The 21842-nt window shown below is 41.7% G+C and overlaps 1 protein-coding gene across 1 annotated transcript in view; it reads right to left on the reverse strand.

Annotated features, from left to right (window-relative positions):
- Positions 1-21842, reverse strand: part of TGFBRAP1 (transforming growth factor beta receptor associated protein 1) — a 99829-nt gene that overhangs the window by 34526 nt on the left and 43461 nt on the right. Inside the window, exons 9-10 of the mRNA XM_053707666.1 lie at positions 13601-13744; positions 6556-6715 (exon numbers count right to left, since the gene is read on the reverse strand). Of these exons, the coding sequence (XP_053563641.1) occupies positions 6556-6715; positions 13601-13744 (304 nt within the window). The remainder of the gene's footprint in view (positions 1-6555; positions 6716-13600; positions 13745-21842) is intronic.

The raw sequence follows: 21842 nt of genomic DNA on the forward strand, positions 1-21842 counted from the left end.
AATATTCTTGTTGGAAACAACTTTCGGAAGAAAACCAGGCTTAGTACGCAAAACCACCTTATCTGCATGGAACACCAGATAGGGCGGAGAACACTGCAGAGCAGATAACTCAGAAACTCTTCTAGCAGAAGAAATTGCAACCAAAAACAAAACTTTCCAAGATAATAACTTAATATCTACGGAATGTAAGGGTTCAAACGGAACCCCTTGAAGAACTGAAAGAACTAGATTAAGACTCCAGGGAGGAGTCAAAGGTCTGTAAACAGGCTTGATTCTTACCAGAGCCTGAACAAACGCTTGAACATCTGGCACAGCTGCCAGCCTTTTGTGAAGTAAAACAGATAACGCAGAGATCTGTCCCTTCAGAGAACTTGCAGATAATCCTTTCTCCAAACCTTCTTGTAGAAAGGATAGAATCTTAGGAATTTTTATCTTGTTCCATGGGAATCCTTTAGATTCACACCAACAGATATATTTTTTCCATATCTTATGGTAAATTTTTCTAGTTACAGGCTTTCTAGCCTGAATCAGAGTATCTATTACAGAATCTGAAAACCCACGCTTTGATAAAATCAAGCGTTCAATCTCCAAGCAGTCAGTTGGAGGGAAACCAGATTCGGATGTTCGAATGGACCTTGAACAAGAAGGTCCTGTCTCAAAGGTAGCTTCCATGGTGGAGCCGATGACATATTCACCAGGTCTGCATACCAAGTCCTGCGTGGCCACGCAGGAGCTATCAAGATCACAGAAGCCCTCTCCTGATTGATCCTGGCTACCAGCCTGGGAATGAGAGGAAACGGTGGGAATACATAAGCTAGGTTGAAGGTCCAAGGTGCTACTAGTGCATCTACTAGAGTCGCCTTGGGATCCCTGGATCTGGACCCGTAACAAGGAACCTTGAAGTTCTGACGAGAGGCCATCAGATCCATGTCTGGAATGCCCCATAATCGAGTTATTTGGGCAAAGATTTCCGGATGGAGTTCCCACTCCCCCGGATGGAATGTCTGACGACTCAGAAAATCCGCTTCCCAATTTTCCACTCCTGGGATGTGGATTGCAGACAAGTGGCAGGAGTGATCCTCCGCCCATTGAATTATCTTGGTCACTTCCTCCATCGCCAGGGAACTCCTTGTTCCCCCCTGATGGTTGATATATGCAACTGTCGTCATGTTGTCTGATTGAAACCTTATGAATTTGGCCTTTGCTAGATGAGGCCAAGCTTTGAGAGCATTGAATATCGCTCTCAGTTCCAGAATGTTTATCGGGAGAAGAGATTCTTCCCGAGACCATAGACCCTGAGCTTTCAGGGGTTCCCAGACCGCGCCCCAGCCCACCAGACTGGCGTCGGTCGTGACAATGACCCACTCTGGTCTGCGGAAGCTCATTCCCTGTGACAGGTTGTCCAGGATCAGCCACCAACGGAGTGAATCTCTGGTCCTTTGATCTACTTGAATCGTCGGAGACAAGTCTGTATAATCCCCATTCCACTGTCTGAGCATGCACAGTTGTAATGGCCTTAGATGAATTCGTGCAAAAGGAACTATGTCCATTGCTGCAACCATCAATCCTACTACTTCCATGCACTGCGCTATGGAAGGACGAAGAACAGAATGAAGTACTTGACAAGAACTTAGAAGTTTTGATTTTCTGACCTCTGTCAGAAAAATCCTCATTTCTAAGGAGTCTATTATTGTTCCCAAGAAGGGAACTCTTGTTGACGGAGAAAGAGAACTTTTTTCTATGTTCACTTTCCATCCGTGAGATCTGAGAAAGGCTAGGACGATGTCCGTATGAGCCTTTGCTTTTGACAGAGACGACGCTTGAATCAGGATGTCGTCCAAGTACGGTACTACTGCAATGCCCCTTGGTCTTAGAACCGCTAGAAGGGACCCTAGTACCTTTGTGAAAATTCTCGGAGCAGTGGCTAATCCGAATGGAAGTGCCACAAACTGGTAATGCTTGTCCAGAAAAGCGAACCTTAGGAACTGATGATGTTCCTTGTGGATAGGAATATGTAGGTACGCATCCTTTAAATCCACCGTGGTCATAAATTGACCTTCCTGGATGGTAGGAAGGATCGTTCGAATGGTTTCCATTTTGAACGATGGAACCCTGAGAAATTTGTTTAGGATCTTGAGATCTAAAATTGGTCTGAATGTTCCCTCTTTTTTGGGAACTATGAACAGGTTGGAGTAAAACCCCATCCCTTGTTCTCCTATTGGAACTGGATGAATTACTCCCATCTTTAACAGGTCTTCTACACAATGTAAGAATGCCTGTCTTTTTATTTGGTTTGAAGATAATTGAGACCTGTGGAACCTTCCCCTTGGGGGTAGTTCCTTGAATTCCAGGAGATAACCTTGAGAAACTATTTCTAGTGCCCAAGGATCCTGAACATCTCTTGCCCAGGCCTGAGCAAAGAGAGAAAGTCTGCCCCCCACCAGATCCGGTCCCGGATCGGGGGCCATCCCTTCATGCTGTTTTGGTAGCAGTGGCAGGCTTCTTGGCCTGCTTACCCTTGTTCCAGCCTTGCATCGGTCTCCAGGCTGGTTTGGGTTGAGAAGTATTACCCTCTTGCTTAGAGGATGTAGAAGTAGAAGCTGGTCCGTTTCTGCGAAAGGGACGAAAATTAGGCTTATTTCTAGCCTTAAAAGACCTATCCTGAGGAAGGGCGTGGCCCTTTCCCCCGGTGATGTCTGAAATAATCTCTTTCAAATCAGGACCAAACAGTGTTTTGCCCTTGAAAGGGATGTTAAGCAATTTTGTCTTGGAAGACACATCCGCTGACCAAGACTTTAGCCAAAGCGCTCTGCGCGCCACGATAGCAAACCCTGAATTTTTCGCCGCTAATCTAGCTAATTGCAAAGCGGCATCTAGAATAAAAGAGTTAGCCAATTTAAGTGCTTGAACTCTGTCCATAACCTCCTCATACGAAGATTCTTTATTGAGCGACTTTTCTAGTTCTTCGAACCAGAAACACGCTGCCGTAGTGACAGGAACAATGCATGAAATTGGTTGTAGAAGGTAACCTTGCTGAACAAACATCTTTTTAAGCAAACCCTCTAATTTTTTATCCATAGGATCTTTGAAAGCACAACTATCTTCTATGGGAATAGTAGTGCGTTTGTTTAGAGTAGAGACCGCCCCCTCGACCTTAGGGACTGTCTGCCATAAGTCCTTTCTGGGGTCGACTATAGGAAATAATTTCTTAAATATAGGGGGAGGAACAAAAGGTATGCCGGGCCTTTCCCATTCCTTATTTACTATGTCCGCCACCCGCTTGGCTATAGGAAAAACATCGGGGGGCACCGGAACCTCTAGGAACTTGTCCATCTTACATAATTTCTCTGGAATGACCAAATTGTCACAATCATCCAGAGTAGATAATACCTCCTTAAGCAGTGCGCGGAGATGTTCTAATTTAAATTTAAATGTTACAACATCAGGTTCAGCTTGTTGAGAAATTTTTCCTGAATCTGAAATTTCTCCCTCAGACAAAACCTCCCTCCTGGCCCCTTCAGATTGGTGTGAGGGTATGTCAGAAACGTTATCATCAGCGTCCTCTTGCTCTTCAGTGTTTAAAACAGAGCAATCGCGCTTTCTCTGATAAGTAGGCATTTTAGATAAAATATTTGCAATAGAATTATCCATAACAGCCGTTAATTGTTGCATGGTAATAAGTATTGGCGCACTAGATGTACTAGGGGCCTCTTGTGTGGGCAAAACTGGTGTAGACACAGAAGGGGGTGATGCAGTACCATGCTTACTCCCCTCATCTGAAGAATCATCTTGGGCACTATTATTATCTGTGGCATCATTGTCCCTACTTTGTTTGGACACTATGTCACAATTATCACATATATTTAAATGGGGAGACACATTGGCTTTCATACATATAGAACATCGCTTATCTGATGGTTCAGACATGTTAAACAGGCTTAAACTTGTCAACAAAGCACAAAAAACGTTTTAAAATAAAACCGTTACTGTCACTTTAAATTTTAAACAGAACACACTTTATTACTGAATATGCGAAAAAGCATGAAGCAATTGTTCAAAGTTCACCAAAATTTCACCACAGTGTCTTAAAGCCTTAAAAGTATTGCACACCAAATTTGAAAGCTTTAACCCTTAAAATAACAGAACCGGAGCCGTTTTTACATTTAACCCCTATACAGTCCCAGGTATCTGCTTTGCTGAGACCCAACCAAGCCCAGAGGGGAATATGATACCAAATGACGCCTTCTATAAGCTTTTTCAGTGGTTCTTAGCTCCTCACACATGCATCTGCATGCCTTGCTTTCCAAAAACAACTGCGCATTAGTGGCGCGAAAATGAGGCTCTGCCTATGACTAGAGAAGGCCCCCATCTGAAAAAGGTGTCCATACAGTGCCTGCCGTTTTTTAACAACAATCCCCAAGATTATAATAACTATAAAGAGTTATAATCTGCCAAATATGCTTAGCAAAGTAATCGTTTTAGCCCAGAAAAATGTCTACCAGTTTTTTAAGCCCTTATAAAGCCCTTTATTCTTTTACTTAATCTAAGAAAATGGCTTACCGGTCCCCATAGGGAAAATGACAGCCTTCCAGCATTACAAAGTCTTGTTAGAAATGTGGCCAGTCATACCTCAGGCAGAAAAGTCTGCCAACTGCTTCCCCCAACTGAAGTTACTTCATCTCAACAGTCCTGTGTGGAAACAGCAATCGATTTTAGTAACGTTTGCTAAAATCATCTTCCTCTTACAAACAGAAATCTTCTTCTCTTTTCTGTTTCAGAGTAAATAGTACATACCAGCACTATTTTAAAATAACAAACACTTGATTGAAGAATAAAAACTACATTTAAACACCAAAAAACTCTTAGCCATCTCCGTGGAGATGTTGCCTGTGCAACGGCAAAGAGAATGACTGGGGTAGGCGGAGCCTAGGAGGGATCATGTGACCAGCTTTGCTGGGCTCTTTGCCATTTCCTGTTGGGGAAGAGAATATCCCACAAGTAAGGATGACGCCGTGGACCGGACACACCTATGTTGGAGAAAATGATTCAGGAAGCCTGTTTTTTAGCTAATTCCTCCTAGAAACCATGAAATTACTAACTTAGAAAAAAACACAGCATAGACACAGTTTATCGTTATTAACAATAACACAGAATGCTTTTAAAAGATAATATGCTTCCATATTTCCATGCAGCCCTGCTCACTAGCTCTGGGGTACACATACAGTACACTCCTATTGCAGAATTGTATATAGATGTGCAGCCTAGCAAGGGACTGTTACCTACAGTTACACATTATTATTATTATTATTTCCCCATGTAGGATACAACATAAACTGAAATGTCTTATCCCAATACTTCAGCTAAAATAAAAGCTGCACAGTATTTGCTGTATTATACATGAGGATCTTACTGCACAGCCACAGTATTTGCTGTATTATACATGAGGATCTTACTGCACAGCCACAGTATTAGCTGTATTATACATGAGGATCTTACTGCAAAGCCACAGTATTAGCTGTATTCTACATGAGGATTTCACTGCAGCCCGGCCCCTGAAGAAACCCCACACACTTGCTGACAGCACATTTATGTACTTACTGTTTAGTAGAGGTGGCCACACATGATCTAGCAGCTCACACAGATGCCTTTCCCTCCATTCATTGAGACTGCGCTCTGTTTGACTAGGGAAAGCCTGCACTAAGCCCTTCCCCCTCAGCACATGGCCTTTCAGTTTCATTGCCATAGAGAGAAAGGCTGCTCCACTGCTGCTTATGTGTGTACAGCTGCTCCCCCTGCTGGCCATTATTAAAATTACAATAATAAAAAAAAAAAAAAGCAGCAGCCGTTTTTAACATGATTTAGGGCAGCCTGGGGGGCAATTGCCTCTCTGCCCCCTGGCCCAGTCCGCCCCTGATACCTTAGGCAAAACTCCCTTCACATCCCTCTGACAAGCACTGTAACTCTGAGGGAAAATAAAAACAGACTTCAATATACACTGAAGCACATGTCACTAAAGCACATCATACTTTAACCACCTCCAAAGGATGCAAAGTTTAAACTGAGATATGAGTGAGGTGGGTGGGGTATTTATAGGATTTGAGGTTTGGGAAACTTTGCCTCCTCCTGGTAGGAATGTATAGCCCATATGTAACAAATAATGAACTCTTGCCACCTATATGAAATAAATAAATAATTTAAGTCATTACAAAGTTGTTTAATTAAGCATTTTTAAACACCTAACCTTTTAACTTCTGAGCCATTTGCACCCATGTGCTTAGATGTTTTGGAGGTTTTAGAGGCTGCTCACTTTTAATAGGTTAATAGGTTATTTTTCAGTGAGAAACCCCCACATATATATTGTTTTTTTATTAGAAGACCCAGCTTATTAAAACTATACAATTATTTTATTTATATATTATATTTAATTTCAATATCCTTTTTAAATGCATATGTACGTAAGTAAATGGACATGTGACTATACCATGGACCCCCAAATACCGATCTCTGCATCTATAATTCCTGTTTTTTCCTAGAGATTTGTTCATCATTACATACCTATCAGCATCAGGACCCTATAAAGGTCTGACTGTCTTAGTAGGTTCTGTAGCTTGTTGCGCAAATCTTCTAGTTTTGAGCTCTCTGCTAAGGTTCCAGACTTGAAGCGAAGGATCTCGTCAAGGTACAACACAGCTAAATGGGTGTGGTATTTTTCCTTCTGCAGATAAGAGACATATGAGCAGTATGTAAGCTTGTACATTGGGAAAGACAAGATACCTATCAGCAACACTGCAGGGCTACATAAACTTGTATCTCCTACATCTCTCAAAACAGACTTCTAAAGAAATAAAACATACAAAAAGAAAGTCTAACTGGAAGACATTTAATAGTAGAAGTATGATTTGGTGGGTTTGCTTTACAAAATGAGATACGGACCCAATACATTTTAATTGACGTGAATCCCTGTTTTTATTATGTCTACTGAGACACACTCTGCCCTGTTTTCTTGAGGACCTCATTGTTAAAACAAAAAAATGAGTGGATACATCAGCATTTATTTGTTTTCCTTAGCTGACCCATTGAGATACAAAAATGAGAGTAAGTTCATGAAAATCATACAGAGGTATTTAGAGTAAAAAAAGTGCAGGGCTTCAAACTAGGTAGAAAGAATAACCAGGTATAATTATTGCAAATTTGCAGTTGTAGCAATTAATACATTTCACTTTCATTTTTCAGATAGTGCATGTAATTTTATACAGCTTTCCAATGTACTTCTATGGTCAAATTTACTTCATTCTCTTGGTATCCTTTTGTTAAAGGAGAATCAATGCACTACTGCTAGGACCTAGCCGAACACGAGATAAGCCAGTGACAAAAGCATTTATCTGCAGCCACCAATCAGCAACTAACTTCCACTAGTGCATTACTGCTCCTGAGCCTACCGCAGTATGCTTTTTAACAAAGGACACCAAAAGAACAAAGTACATTGTATAATTGTAAGTAAGTAAATTGGAAAGTTGTTTAAAAACATAATTTATGCTTACCTGATAAATTCCTTTCTTCTGTAGTGTGATCAGTCCACGGGTCATCATTACTTCTGGGATATTACTCCTCCCCAATAGGAAGTGCAAGAGGATTCACCCAGCAGAGCTGCATATAGCTCCTCCCCTCTACGTCACTCCCAGTCATTCGACCAAGGACCAACGAGAAAGGAAAAGCCAAGGGTGAAGTGGTGACTGAAGTATAAATTAAAAAATATTTACCTGCCTTAAAAACAGGGCGGGCCGTGGACTGATCACACTACAGAAGAAAGGAATTTATCAGGTAAGCATAAAATATGTTTTCTTCTGTTAAGTGTGATCAGTCCACGGGTCATCATTACTTCTGGGATACCAATACCAAAGCAAAAGTACACGGATGACGGGAGGGATAGGCAGGCTCTTTATACAGAAGGAACCACTGCCTGAAGAACCTTTCTCCCAAAAATAGCCTCCGATGAAGCAAAAGTGTCAAATTTGTAAAATTTGGAAAAAGTATGAAGCGAAGACCAAGTTGCAGCCTTGCAAATCTGCTCAACAGAGGCCTCATTCTTGAAGGCCCAAGTGGAAGCCACAGCTCTAGTAGAATGAGCTGTAATTCTTTCAGGAGGCTGCTGTCCAGCAGTCTCATAAGCTAAACGAATTATGCTACGAAGCCAAAAAGAAAGAGAGGTAGCAGAAGCTTTTTGACCTCTCCTCTGCCCAGAGTAAACGACAAACAGAGAAGACGTTTGTCGAAATTCCTTAGTTGCCTGTAAGTAAAATTTTAGAGCACGGACTACATCCAGGTTGTGCAGTAGACGTTCCTTCTTCGAAGAAGGATTTGGGCACAAAGAAGGAACAACAATCTCTTGATTGATATTCCTGTTAGTAACTACCTTAGGTAAGAACCCAGGTTTAGTACGCAGAACTACCTTATCCGAATGAAAAATCAAATAAGGAGAATCACAATGTAAGGCTGATAATTCAGAGACTCTTCGAGCCGAGGAAATAGCCATTAAAAATAGAACTTTCCAAGATAACAACTTTATATCAATGGAATGAAGGGGTTCAAACGGAACGCCCTGTAAAACATTAAGAACCAGGTTTAAACTCCATGGTGGAGCAACAGTTTTAAACACAGGCTTAATCCTGGCCAAAGCCTGACAAAAAGCCTGGACGTCAGGAACTTCTGACAGACGTTTGTGTAACAGAATGGACAGAGCTGAGATCTGTCCCTTTAATGAACTAGCAGATAAACCCTTTTCTAAACCTTCTTGTAGAAAAGACAATATCCTAGGAATCCTAACCTTACTCCAAGAGTAACCTTTGGATTCACACCAATATAGGTATTTACGCCATATCTTATGGTAAATCTTTCTGGTAACAGGTTTCCTAGCCTGTATTAAGGTATCAATAACTGACTCAGAAAACCCACGTCTTGATAAAATCAAGCGTTCAATTTCCAAGCAGTCAGCTTCAGAGAAGTTAGATTTTGATGTTTGAAGGGACCCTGTATCAGAAGGTCCTGTTTCAGAGGTAGAGACCAAGGTGGACAGGATGACATGTCCACCAGGTCTGCATACCAAGTCCTGCGTGGCCACGCAGGTGCTATTAGAATCACTGATGCTCTCTCTTGTTTGATTCTGGCAATCAATCGAGGAAGCATCGGGAAGGGTGGAAACACGTAAGCCATCCTGAAGTCCCAAGGTGCTGTCAGGGCATCTATCAGGACTGCTCCTGGATCCCTGGATCTGGACCCGTAACGAGGAAGCTTGGCGTTCTGTCGAGACGCCATGAGATCTATCTCTGGTTTGCCCCAACGTCGAAGTATTTGGGCAAAGACCTCCGGATGGAGTTCCCACTCCCCCGGATGAAAAGTCTGACGACTTAAGAAATCCGCCTCCCAGTTCTCCACTCCCGGGATGTGGATTGCTGACAGGTGGCAAGAGTGAGACTCTGCCCAGCGAATTATCTTTGATACTTCCATCATAGCTAGGGAGCTTCTTGTCCCTCCCTGATGGTTGATGTAAGCTACAGTCGTGATGTTGTCCGACTGAAACCTGATGAACCCCCGAGTTGTCAACTGGGGCCAAGCCAGGAGGGCATTGAGAACTGCTCTCAATTCCAGAATGTTTATTGGCAGGAGACTCTCCTCCTGACTCCATTGTCCCTGAGCCTTCAGAGAATTCCAGACGGCACCCCAACCTAGAAGGCTGGCGTCTGTTGTTACAATTGTCCAGTCTGGTCTGCTGAATGGCATCCCCCTGGACAGATGTGGCCGAGAAAGCCACCATAGAAGAGAATTTCTGGTCTCTTGATCCAGATTCAGAGAAGGGGATAAGTCTGAGTAATCCCCATTCCACTGACTTAGCATGCACAATTGCAGTGGTCTGAGGTGTAAGCGTGCAAAGGGTACTATGTCCATTGCCGCTACCATTAAGCCGATTACCTCCATGCATTGAGCCACTGACGGGTGTTGAATGGAATGAAGGGTGCGGCAAGCACTTTGAAGTCTTGTTAGCCTGTCCTCTGTCAGGTAAATCTTCATTTCTACAGAATCTATAAGAGTCCCCAGGAAGGGAACTCTTGTGAGTGGAACGAGTGAACTTTTCTTTTCGTTCACCTTCCATCCATGTGACCTTAGAAATGCCAGTACTAACTCTGTATGAGACTTGGCAGTTTGAAAGCTTGAAGCTTGTATCAGAATGTCGTCTAGGTATGGAGCTACCGAGATTCTCCGCGGTCTTAGTACCGCCAGAAGAGCACCCAGAACCTTTGTGAAGATTCTTGGAGCTGTAGCCAATCCGAATGGAAGAGCCACAAACTGGTAATGCCTGTCTAGGAAGGCAAACCTTAGGTACCGGTAATGATCTTTGTGAATCGGTATGTGAAGGTAAGCATCTTTTAAATCTACAGTGGTCATGTACTGACCCTCTTGGATCATAGGTAAAATTGTCCGAATAGTCTCCATCTTGAACGATGGAACTCTTAGGAATTTGTTTAGGATCTTTAAGTCCAGGATTGGTCTGAAAGTTCCCTCTTTTTTGGGAACCACAAACAGATTTGAGTAAAACCCCTGTCCCTGTTCCGATCGTGGAACTGGATGGATTACTCCCATTAACAAGAGCTCTTGTACGCAGCGTAGAAACGCCTCTTTCTTTTTCTGGATTGTTGACAACCTTGACAGATGAAATCTCTCTCTTGGAGGAGAGTATTTGAAGTCCAGAAGATATCCCTGAGATATTATCTCTAGCGCCCAGGGATCCTGGACATCTCTTGCCCAAGCCTGGGCGAAGAGAGAAAGTCTGCCCCCCACTAGATCCGATCCCGGATCGGGGGCCCTCAATTCATGCTGTTTTAGGGGCAGCAGCAGGTTTCCTGGTCTGCTTGCCCTTGTTCCAGGACTGGTTAGGTTTCCAGCCTTGTCTGTAGCGAGCAACAGCTCCTTCCTGTTTTGGTGCAGAGGAAGTTGATGCTGCTCCTGCTTTGAAATTACGAAAGGAACGAAAATTAGACTGTCTAGCCTTAGCTTTGGCTTTGTCCTGAGGCAGGGCATGGCCTTTACCTCCTGTAATGTCAGCGATAATCTCTTTCAACCCGGGCCCGAATAAGGTCTGCCCTTTGAAAGGTATATTAAGCAATTTAGACTTAGAAGTAACATCAGCTGACCAGGATTTTAGCCACAGCGCCCTGCGTGCCTGAATGGCGAATCCTGAATTCTTCGCCGTAAGTTTAGTAAGATGTACTACGGCCTCCGAAATGAATGAATTAGCTAGTTTAAGGACTCTAAGCCTGTCCGTAATGTCGTCCAGAGTAGCTGAACTAATGTTCTCTTCCAGAGACTCAATCCAGAATGCCGCTGCAGCCGTGATCGGCGCAATGCATGCAAGGGGTTGCAATATAAAACCTTGTTGAACAAACATTTTCTTAAGGTAACCCTCTAATTTTTTATCCATTGGATCTGAAAAAGCACAGCTATCCTCCACCGGGATAGTGGTACGCTTAGCTAAAGTAGAAACTGCTCCCTCCACCTTAGGGACCGTTTGCCATAAGTCCCGTGTGGTGGCGTCTATTGGAAACATTTTTCTAAATATCGGAGGGGGTGAGAACGGCACACCGGGTCTATCCCACTCCTTAGTAACAATTTCAGTAAGTCTCTTAGGTATAGGAAAAACCTCAGTACTCGCCGGTACCGCAAAATATTTATCCAACCTACACATTTTCTCTGGTATTGCAACTGTGTTACAATCATTCAGAGCCGCTAACACCTCCCCTAGTAATACACGGAGGTTTTCCAGTTTAAATTTAAAATTTGAGATATCTGAATCCAGTCTGTTTGGATCAGAACCGTCACCCACAGAATGAAGTTCTCCGTCCTCATGTTCTGCCACCTGTGACGCAGTGTCTGACATGGCCCTAATATTATCAGCGCACTCTGTTCTCACCCCAGAGTGATCACGCTTACCTCTTAGTTCTGGTAATTTAGCCAAAACTTCAGTCATAACAGTAGCCATATCCTGTAATGTGATTTGTAATGGCCGCCCAGATGTACTCGGCGCTACAATATCACGCACCTCCCGAGCGGGAGATGCAGGTACTGACACGTGAGGCGAGTTAGTCGGCATAACTCCCCCCTCGTTGTTTGGTGAAATTTGTTCAATTTGTACAGATTGACTTTTATTTAAAGTAGCATCAATACAGTTAGTACATAAATTTCTATTGGGCTCCACTTTGGCATTGCAACAAATGACACAGGTATCTTCCTCTGAATCAGACATGTTTAACACACTAGCAAATAAACTTGCAACTTGGAATACAATTCAATTAGAATAATATTAAAAACGTACTGTGCCTTTAAGAAGCACAGAAGATCTATGACAGTTGAAAATTAATAAATTGAAACAGTTATAGCCTCAATCCTTATAAACACAACTTTAGCAAAGGTTTAATCCCATTAGCAAAGATAACAAATTCTGAAAGCAGGAAACAAATTACAGAATAAACGTTTTTTGTCTCAGTCAACTATAATTCTCACAGCTCTGCTGAGAGAAATTACCTCCCTCAAAATAAGTTTTGAAGACCCCTGAGCTCTGTAGAGATGAACCGGATCATGCAGGAAATACAATGAGCTGCTGACTGAAATATCTGATGCGTAGCAAAAGCGCCAAAAAACGGCCCCTCCCCCTCACACACAGCAGTGAGAGAGAACAGAAACTGTCAGAAAAAAGATTAAGCAACTGCCAAGTGGAAAAATAGTGCCCAAAACATTTATTCACTCAGTAACTCAGCAAATGAAAACGATTTTACATTCCAGCAAAAACGTTAAACATAATTTCTAGTTATTAAACAGCTTTATGTACTTCTTACAGTGTAATTCTAGTGAAGTACCATTCCCCAGAATACTGAAGTGTAAAGTATACATACATGACATTATATCGGTATGGCAGGATTTTCTCATCAATTCCATTGTCAGAAAATAAAAGCTGCTACATACCTCTATGCAGATTCATCTGCCCGCTGTCCCCTGATCTGAAGTTTACCTCTCCTCAGATGGCCGAGAAACAGCAATATGATCTTAACTACTCCGGCTAAAATCATAGCAAAAACTCTGGTAGATTCTTCTTCAAACTCTGCCAGAGAGGTAATAACACACTCCGGTGCTATTTTAAAATAACAAACTTTTGATTGAAGATATAAAACTAAGTATAATCACCATAGTCCTCTCACACATCCTATCTAGTCGTTGGGTGCAAGAGAATGACTGGGAGTGACGTAGAGGGGAGGAGCTATATGCAGCTCTGCTGGGTGAATCCTCTTGCACTTCCTGTTGGGGAGGAGTAATATCCCAGAAGTAATGATGACCCGTGGACTGATCACACTTAACAGAAGAAATTACATGTTCCATCTAAATCATGTAAGTTTAATTTTGAGTTTATTGTCCCCTTTTATCATTTCAGAACAGTGGAACCTGATTGTTAAGTCAAAGAACACATTACTCTGAGGTGAATCAAATTACTATGGGCCACAGTAAGAAACAACTAGAATTTTCTAGTTGTAAATGTGTCATATGGTTCAACTTTTACCTGTATCTTCCTCTCAAGCACCAAATATTCCAAGTATATCCGTAAGGCAGTTGGATATTTGCTGAGAAGTGCAATAACGTTATCTGGAGAAAACATAGTTTGCAGCTGTTCTGTAGATCTCTTTGTAAAAACCTTGACCCCAATCTGAAAGAAAAAAAAAAGAATATACTTTTGAAAAATCAAAAGCATTCAGCAGATATATAAAAATAGAAACACAAACAGGGGGGGTGCATTCTGCTAATCAATGAAACATAGGAATAATATAGAACCAAAGAATAGGTGCAAGCAGTCACTATTATGTTTGGTGATCCGTAACCGGTGATTTCCTTCCAAGCTGTGAATGTCTGTTTTCCAGAGGTATCCCGACTTCATACGTTGCTGTAAAATGGTGAGCGAGGCTCCGTATCTGTATGGGAGGACCCGCATGACAACACAATGTGCAACAGAACGAGAAGGTCCTATCCGGACTCTGGATTCTAAGCAGCAAGTATCGACATATGTTTGCCTTTTGAATGTCCTAATAATGGAGCGTGTTGATACACCGTGTGCTTCACTTTTCTTTTGGCAACTGTGTTTCAGTTCAAGAAACTCTGCAACATTGTAATGCATAATAGCATTAACTCATCCAATACTTTGTTTGGACTGCATGAACTTTTGCGATTTAACAATTTTGAGTTTAGGTAGAGCGTGTCTTGTACACTTTTGTGCTCATTTACTTGATAAACTCTTATGTTAACCTCCTTGTTCTATTTATATTCCAGGCAAGCCTGGATTTGTGTTTACATGTTTGTTTTTCAGCATTTTTTATTTGGGTATGATGGTAGGTCAAGGGGCATAATAAACACTTATTTACTTTTTGAACCAGAGTGCAGCCTTCTCATGCTTTGACATCCACTAGATTTGTGGATGTAACTTCCTTTTCCCAGTTGTATGTAGATATATAAAAATATAGGAGTGAAAAGACTTACGGTAAAGATATTTATTTTGAAGCTAGCAGAGAGAGTGAGTATACAACTGGGCCTCTAATTGCTCCCTGGCTGATAAGGAGACATTACAGTGCTTTATTGGTAGACAATGACACTAACAAGCATGAGAACAAAAAAACATTGCTGTGAGTATTGAGCAGGTACATTTGCTTTTCAGGCAAACAAAAAGTTGATGGACTAATAATTGGCTTCCTATGTATCTCCTCTCCTGTTGCCTAACACTGAATGCACATTGTGTGTGCGCGCATGTGCACACGTGGGACTGCGTGTTTCTGTCCATCAAAACAAAATCATGTCAAGATGCTATGGGACCCCTACACTATCTGAATCCGATGGCCAAGCAGCCAAAACAGGCCAGTTTTTGTATGGCACTCCAGCCGTGTGAAAATGATATAAATAAAGTTTTATTGGAATGACAGAGACCATATGTGGTGCTCTCATTGCTTTGCACTGCTGTGTGGCTCACTACAATATATGTCCACAATGGTTACAAATAAATAAAATATAGATATTTAAAAGGAAGCTTTGTATTGAGGTTATTCCCCGCCTCCCTCTAGTCATGGGCGCGCCATGTTGAATTCTAACTTTCACTACATTTCAGTGCTGACCTGTTCACACATGTGCAGCAACTTTCCTTAGGTACCTGCAGTGTAATCTAGATTCCATAATGACAGCACTCATGAGTAGAGGGAGGTACATGAAATGTATTTAGTGTTTAGTGCCCCTTTAAATGAAATCTCATCACAGCAGATCTTTTTCACAAGAATAAAAATTAGGCTACAGCCAAAGTAAGTTCCAGGTGGCTCATTTGTATGTCATATTTTGAATTTCATCAATAAAAATTTTGGGAAATGTGTTTTGTCTTTTGCTATAGAATTTCCTACATATTATCCTTAATGTTGTCTCATGACCTGCAAAGCCCAAAATACTTACTACTATCTGTTCTCTTTAAAGAAAACGTTTGCTGACCCCTGATTTAAGATATTGCTGTAAAAAGTCACTGCAGTTTTAACTTTTTGCATATTTTGATGAAAAACTCTTATTTTCTTTTAATCACTTTTGCTATTTTCATATCACAAAAAAATGTTGCCTTAGTAACCTGTGGCTAACAAAGGATAGTCCATCTGCAGTAAAAGGAATGAAGTTGTGAGGAATGAAGGTGAGGCAGTGGCTAGGATACGCCTTCATTCTTTAGATATCCTTTGTTGAAGAAATAGCAAAGCACATGGGTGAGCCAATCACATGAGGTATCTATGTGCAGCCACCAATCAGCAGCTACTGAGCATATTTAGATATAATTTTCAACAAAGGATATCAAAAGAATGAAGAAAATTAGATATTAGATGTAAATTGGAAAGTTATTTAAAATTGCATACTCTTTCTAAATCATGAAAGAAAACATATGGGTTTCATGTCCCTTTAAATGGTGTCTTGGAAAACTGGTCATCTTAGTAAACCTCTGATTTTAGTCTAAAGGATTGTAACAGAAACTCTTGCCAGATATCAAAATGCTTGCTCTGATTATGAGATCTAGAAATCCAGGCCCATTAAAATATGTTTAAAACAGGGGCGGAGCCAAGCCGTGCTGGAACATGGCTGCGTTCTAGCTGAGCTCCGTAGCTGTCGTAGCTCTAATGACACATAAAGGATAAGCGGAGGTCTTAAATTTGCTATTTTAAACAGCTAATACTTAAGCCCTGAAACGGAGAAAGAATTTGCTGGCTGCAGACCCGTGGGGAGATTTTAGGTGTGGTTTTTGTTTGACCCGGTAGAATTTGCGGCCGCCATCTTTGATTACATAGAGGAGAGAAAACTCTGCAGGCGTTCGCATAACGCATTCACGGAATACCTACCTGATACAGCCAGCCACACAGGGGCCACCTGCATTCTCCCCACTCACGACCAGAACGGTTTCGGTCACCTGGATTAAACGTAGGACCACTGAGCTGCCCGGTGTACTACCGCATCGTTTCGATCTGCGGCCTACGCAGGGGTGAGTCTCACGGCCCAGACTGTGGGGGCCCCACCGCAAACACTACACGCTAACAGAAATACTTAGACTGTAGAGAGATCATATTATACCTGCAAGTTTGGTGTGTAAAGAGGAGGCGATCTATCCACCCCCTGCGAGGCCTATGCGATCTGCTAGATTTCATCTGGCCTATTTTCTAATTTAAAACTCCAAGGCTTACATAACTATAAACTAACACTCCATAATCAACGGGCCTCTTACCAGCCACCGGGAGTGAGTGATCAAGATCCTGTCTAGGCCTGACCCATTCGTCTGACGAGTTGCAGGTGGTGCTGAAATGTCACAACGCAAAGGCCCAAAGTCAGATAAACCACCTAAAGCAATATCGACTACGCCATCAGTGTCTACTTTTTTCCAATCATCAGAGACATCACCCCCTGAAACATCTCACTCTCAAGACAAGTCCCCTTCAGACTTACAAATAGAATCTTGATCTTTGCATCATCACACATTAAAGATGCTACAATCACAACTTGCAGACCTTCCCTCTAAGTCTGACCTGGCTTCCTTAAAGTCCTTTATCAAAGAAGAAATAAGGGACCTTAAAAAAGATTTAACAGATATGGGCTCTCGAATTGAATACCTGGAAGAGGGGCAAGATGCTCTTAATAATTTAGTCAGTTCCAATACAACTCAGTTATCAATACAAGATTCAATTGTCCAAAGCCTACAGGAAAAGATAGAGGACTTAGATAATAGTGGAAGGCGCAATAACCTTAGGATACGTGGTGTTCCAGAAGAGGTCCAGCAAGACCAGTTAAAATCATATCTGAAGGACTTATGCGCCTTTTTATTACCAAGGTCACCTACTCTCCAGACCGAAGACATTGAGCGAATAAACAGGGCTCTTAGACCACCTTCAAAGCCGCCTGCACCCCCCAGGGATGTAATTATTAAGTTTCTACGCTACACCATTAAAGAAGATCTATTGCACGCAGCACGGGCTAGAAGAGAAATCTCGTTAAGAGACAGTTCCTTGCAGATATATCAAGATCTCTGCCCGCATACTATTCAGAGGAGGAAGGAGGTGAGATTTATCACAAAAGCTCTCCAGGACAATGACATTCGATATCGATGGGGTTTCCCCTTCAGTATAATAGCTACTCACCAGGGCACTCAAGCCATATATAAGAACTTCCAAGACCTAGAAAATTTCTCAAAGAAATTAAATATCTCTATCCATCCCCCAGAGGATAATGTCCTGAACTCATCTTCCCAATTAAAAGACAATAATCGTGACCCTCCCAGGGAGCAACGATCTCAATGGATCAAATCACAACCTAAGAGACGTAAAACAGACCCTCCACCTCGAGAGGACTCCCACTAGCAACTTCACAAGGACCTTTTTCTTTTAACTCACAAGCCCTTGAAAACACCTCCTAACATTATGACTCAATCTAAGGTTACAACAACGACCATACTGTAGTACTCCATAAGGAGGTACCTGAATATGAAGGTTGGGTAAGACATAAGTTAAAAATATTGTTGTGATGTGATGTTTGGTTTAGTTTAAATAACACCACAAAAAGTTTTGATTGCATCCCCCTACCCGAAGCTTCTTATGGGGCCTAACCAATTCAGTCCCTCCATCATCACACAACTCTCTCATGTAGTGGAGAGAGGGGCATAACACATTCAAACAGCAAGAAAGATGGAAAGGGATCCTCTTTCTACTAGGAGGTCCTCATTGACTATGCAAATATGACTTTATTATCATGCCCTCGGGGACTTAAATGCTAAATTTCCTTATGATTTAAGTTAAGTCTTCACCTGTTAAACCAATAGGGCTCGCCCAGAAGGATCATTCTGACCTATATGCTAGAAATGTTACACATACAAAGCACTAATATTGTTCTGATGATATAATGTTCAGTTTGTATTTCATGTTGTAATGAAAGTCTTGTTTTTACTCATTTACTGTGATATCAGAGGGATAGACCAGGCAGATGTTGTTTGCTTAGAATAGATCCACCTCTCTCACAGACAGACCCCCCCCCGCTATCCTATACTATAACTTGAATATATTTGTTTAGAGCAAAGATACAACACCATTTCCCCCAATTATGGTGTATAATTTCACAGATACACTATGTGTTGAAAATGTTTACTACAGTTTTTTTTCTGTTTGTTACTGTTTCGATATACATGTTTTTGAAGTCTTGAATGTTCCAACAAGTGTTTATTCCAAAGTCAGGAGTTCGATATACCATTATCTCAAGTCATCCAAAATAAGTTTCATGCTAACAATTCATGTCAACAATAACAATGAATAATCTTAAAATCTTGTCCCATAACGTAAAGGGTCTCAATATTCTGCAGAAAAGATCTGTGGCAGTTAAAGACTATAAAAGACTACACTGTGATGTGGTGATGATTCAAGAGACCCACTTTAAAAGAGGCCATGAGCCCAAATCCTCCTTTTTGAAATTTGGCCCTACATATTTTGCCTCAAACTCCACTAAGCATAATGGTGTAGGAATACTAATCAAAAAAAACACCCCCCTTAAGGTTAACTCAATTACCAGAGACAGGGAGGGTAGGTATTTAATTCTCACAGGGTCTTTCCACCATAAAAATATTACATTAGTTAATATCTATGCCCCCAGCCTAGGCTCCCCTCGTTTTTTCCAACATATATGTAAAAGAATTATGGACACACGCCAAGGTTGTTTGATGATTGGTGGTGATTTTAACATAGCCTTAGACCCATTAATAGATTGCTCCACAGGCACATCTTCAACCTCTACCAAAGTCCTACACCTAGTCAAAACCCATCTCTCCTCCTTAGCAGTTCATGATGCTTGGCGCCTGCACCATCCTAAAGTTAGAGACTACACCTTCTATTCCTACCCACACCAACATTACTCCAGGATAGACTATCTCATGATCGATGTCACCAGCCTGGCACAAGTCACACGAACAGAGATTCTTCCCATAACGTGGTCAGACCACGCCATGATTAGTTGTACACTAAACTTCCCACTGCAACCTCACCTGCAGCGAACCTGGAGACTAAATGAGACCCTTTTAAAAGATCCCATGATCAGAATTCAAACGGCCAACAAACTAGAAGAGTATTTCAAGCTAAATGATACTCCTGGCATTAATCCCCAACACTTATGGAATGCACATAAGTGATTTTTACGTGGAGAACTAATAGCTATAAAATCTGCCAAAATAAAACAAAACCATATTTACCTTTCTTCTCTGTTGGCAGATTTAAACAAATTACAGGAAATACATAAGGCCTTCCCTAGTGATCGTTCCCTATTAGACAGTCTAGACCATAAGAGGCAACAGCTCAATTGCTACCTAGGCAAGGAAGCTAAACGAAACGCTTTATATCTAAAGAAGAAATTCTATGAGGGGGCAAACAAGCAAGGGAGGATGTTAGCCAGACAACTGAAGAGAAAAACACTTAGTAGATATATCACACATATTAAGGATGAAAAGGGCAAGGACTGTTATACATCTGTGGACATAGCAGAAAAGTTCAGACAGTACTATGAATCATTATATAACCTGAATCGTAGTGATACAGCCCCAACAGACAATGCCATACAAGATTATTTAGCACAATTAGGCCTCCCCAAAATCACATCAGAACAAAAAGATGACTTAGACGCCCCTTTCACATCATCTGAGATTCTGAATGCAATCAAATCCCTTAAGGGGGGCAAAGCACCGGGACCGGACGGCTTTGGAAATGAGTATTATACCACTTGTAAAGACCTCTCGACTCCCTACCTTCTACGATATTTCCATACGATTGAAGAGGACTGTATGTTTCCCCCCATAGCTTTACAAGCTAAAATAACTGATACCGAAACCAAATAAATCCAGCTTGTTTATCCCAAATTACAGACCTGTTTCTTTACTTAATTCAGACATTAAAATATATGCTAAAATTATGGCAAATCGCCTGAATAAAGTACTGCCCCAAATTATTCACCAAGACCAGGTGGGCTTTGTCCCTTTCCGTGAAGCCAAAGATAACACGGTGCGCAACCTACATTTACTATGGTATGCCCGTTTGCATAATATTCCCTCTGTTTGGCTGTCCACGGACGCGGAAAAGGCCTTCGACCGTGTCGGATGGCCTTTCCTTAAAGCCATACTCAACTCATTTGGGCTGGGGGCTAAGACTATACACAAAATCTTTGCTCTATACAACAAACCTAGTGCCCAGATTACTCTTAATGGTATCATATCTGACTCATTGCAAATAACAAATGGGTCGAGACAGGGATGCCCCTTGTCCCCACTGCTGTTTGCCTGCCTCATAGAAGCCCTAGCAACTAAAATTAGATTAAATAGAAATATACAGGGATTCCCCATAGGTGGGGAGGTATATAAGATGTCATTATTCGCAGATGACATTCTGTTTTCACTACAAAACCCTATAGATTCTATCCCACCGCTGTTAGAAGAATTGGAGTTATTCAATAAGCTAACAAATTTCAAAATAAACGAAACCAAATCAGAAATGTTAGGGGTTGCCCTAGACTCTACAATGGAAACGTTGATCTCCAATAGACGTTCATTTAAATGGTGTAAAGGGTCCCTGACATACCTAGGAGTCCAACTTACAGATAATGTAGACACACTTTTTTCATTAAACTACACCCCGATTAAAACAGCTTTAATGAGGGATCTCTCGTCATGGACGAGGAGAAATCTCTCCTGGCTAGGAAGAATTCATACAGTTAAGATGAATGCTTTCCCCCGCTTACTTTATATTATGCATACACTTCCCATACCTATCCCCAATAATTACACCCAGCAAATGCAGCAATTGTTCGGGTCGTTCATATGGAATAGACGCCCCCCCAGGATTAATAAACGTATTATGACTCGCTCAGGGACACAGGGAGGCCTTGGAGTCCCAGAAATTGAGAGTTACCGTAGGTCTATATTCTTGCAGAGAATTTTAGACTGGAGAATACACAGTGCACATAAGAGGTGGATCCGACTAGAGGAGAGACTCAATGAGGGGGTTCACCTCCCCTCAATCTGCTGGAAACCTAATTTTCATGTCTCCAGTGGTCGGATTACTAACCCATTTACGCAGGAGACCCTTAGGGTCTGGGAATATGCCACTAGAATGAACCCTTATCTGACTTCATGCCCTAGCCCCCTGACATCTCTTGCGTATAATGATGAGTTTTCACTGCTTTCGCTTGCTAGAAATGGGGTAGAAGAAGACATAATAAAAGAGACTGTC

This window comes from Bombina bombina, chromosome 3 (genome assembly GCF_027579735.1).
Source record: "Bombina bombina isolate aBomBom1 chromosome 3, aBomBom1.pri, whole genome shotgun sequence".
Lineage (NCBI taxonomy): Eukaryota > Metazoa > Chordata > Amphibia > Anura > Bombinatoridae > Bombina > Bombina bombina.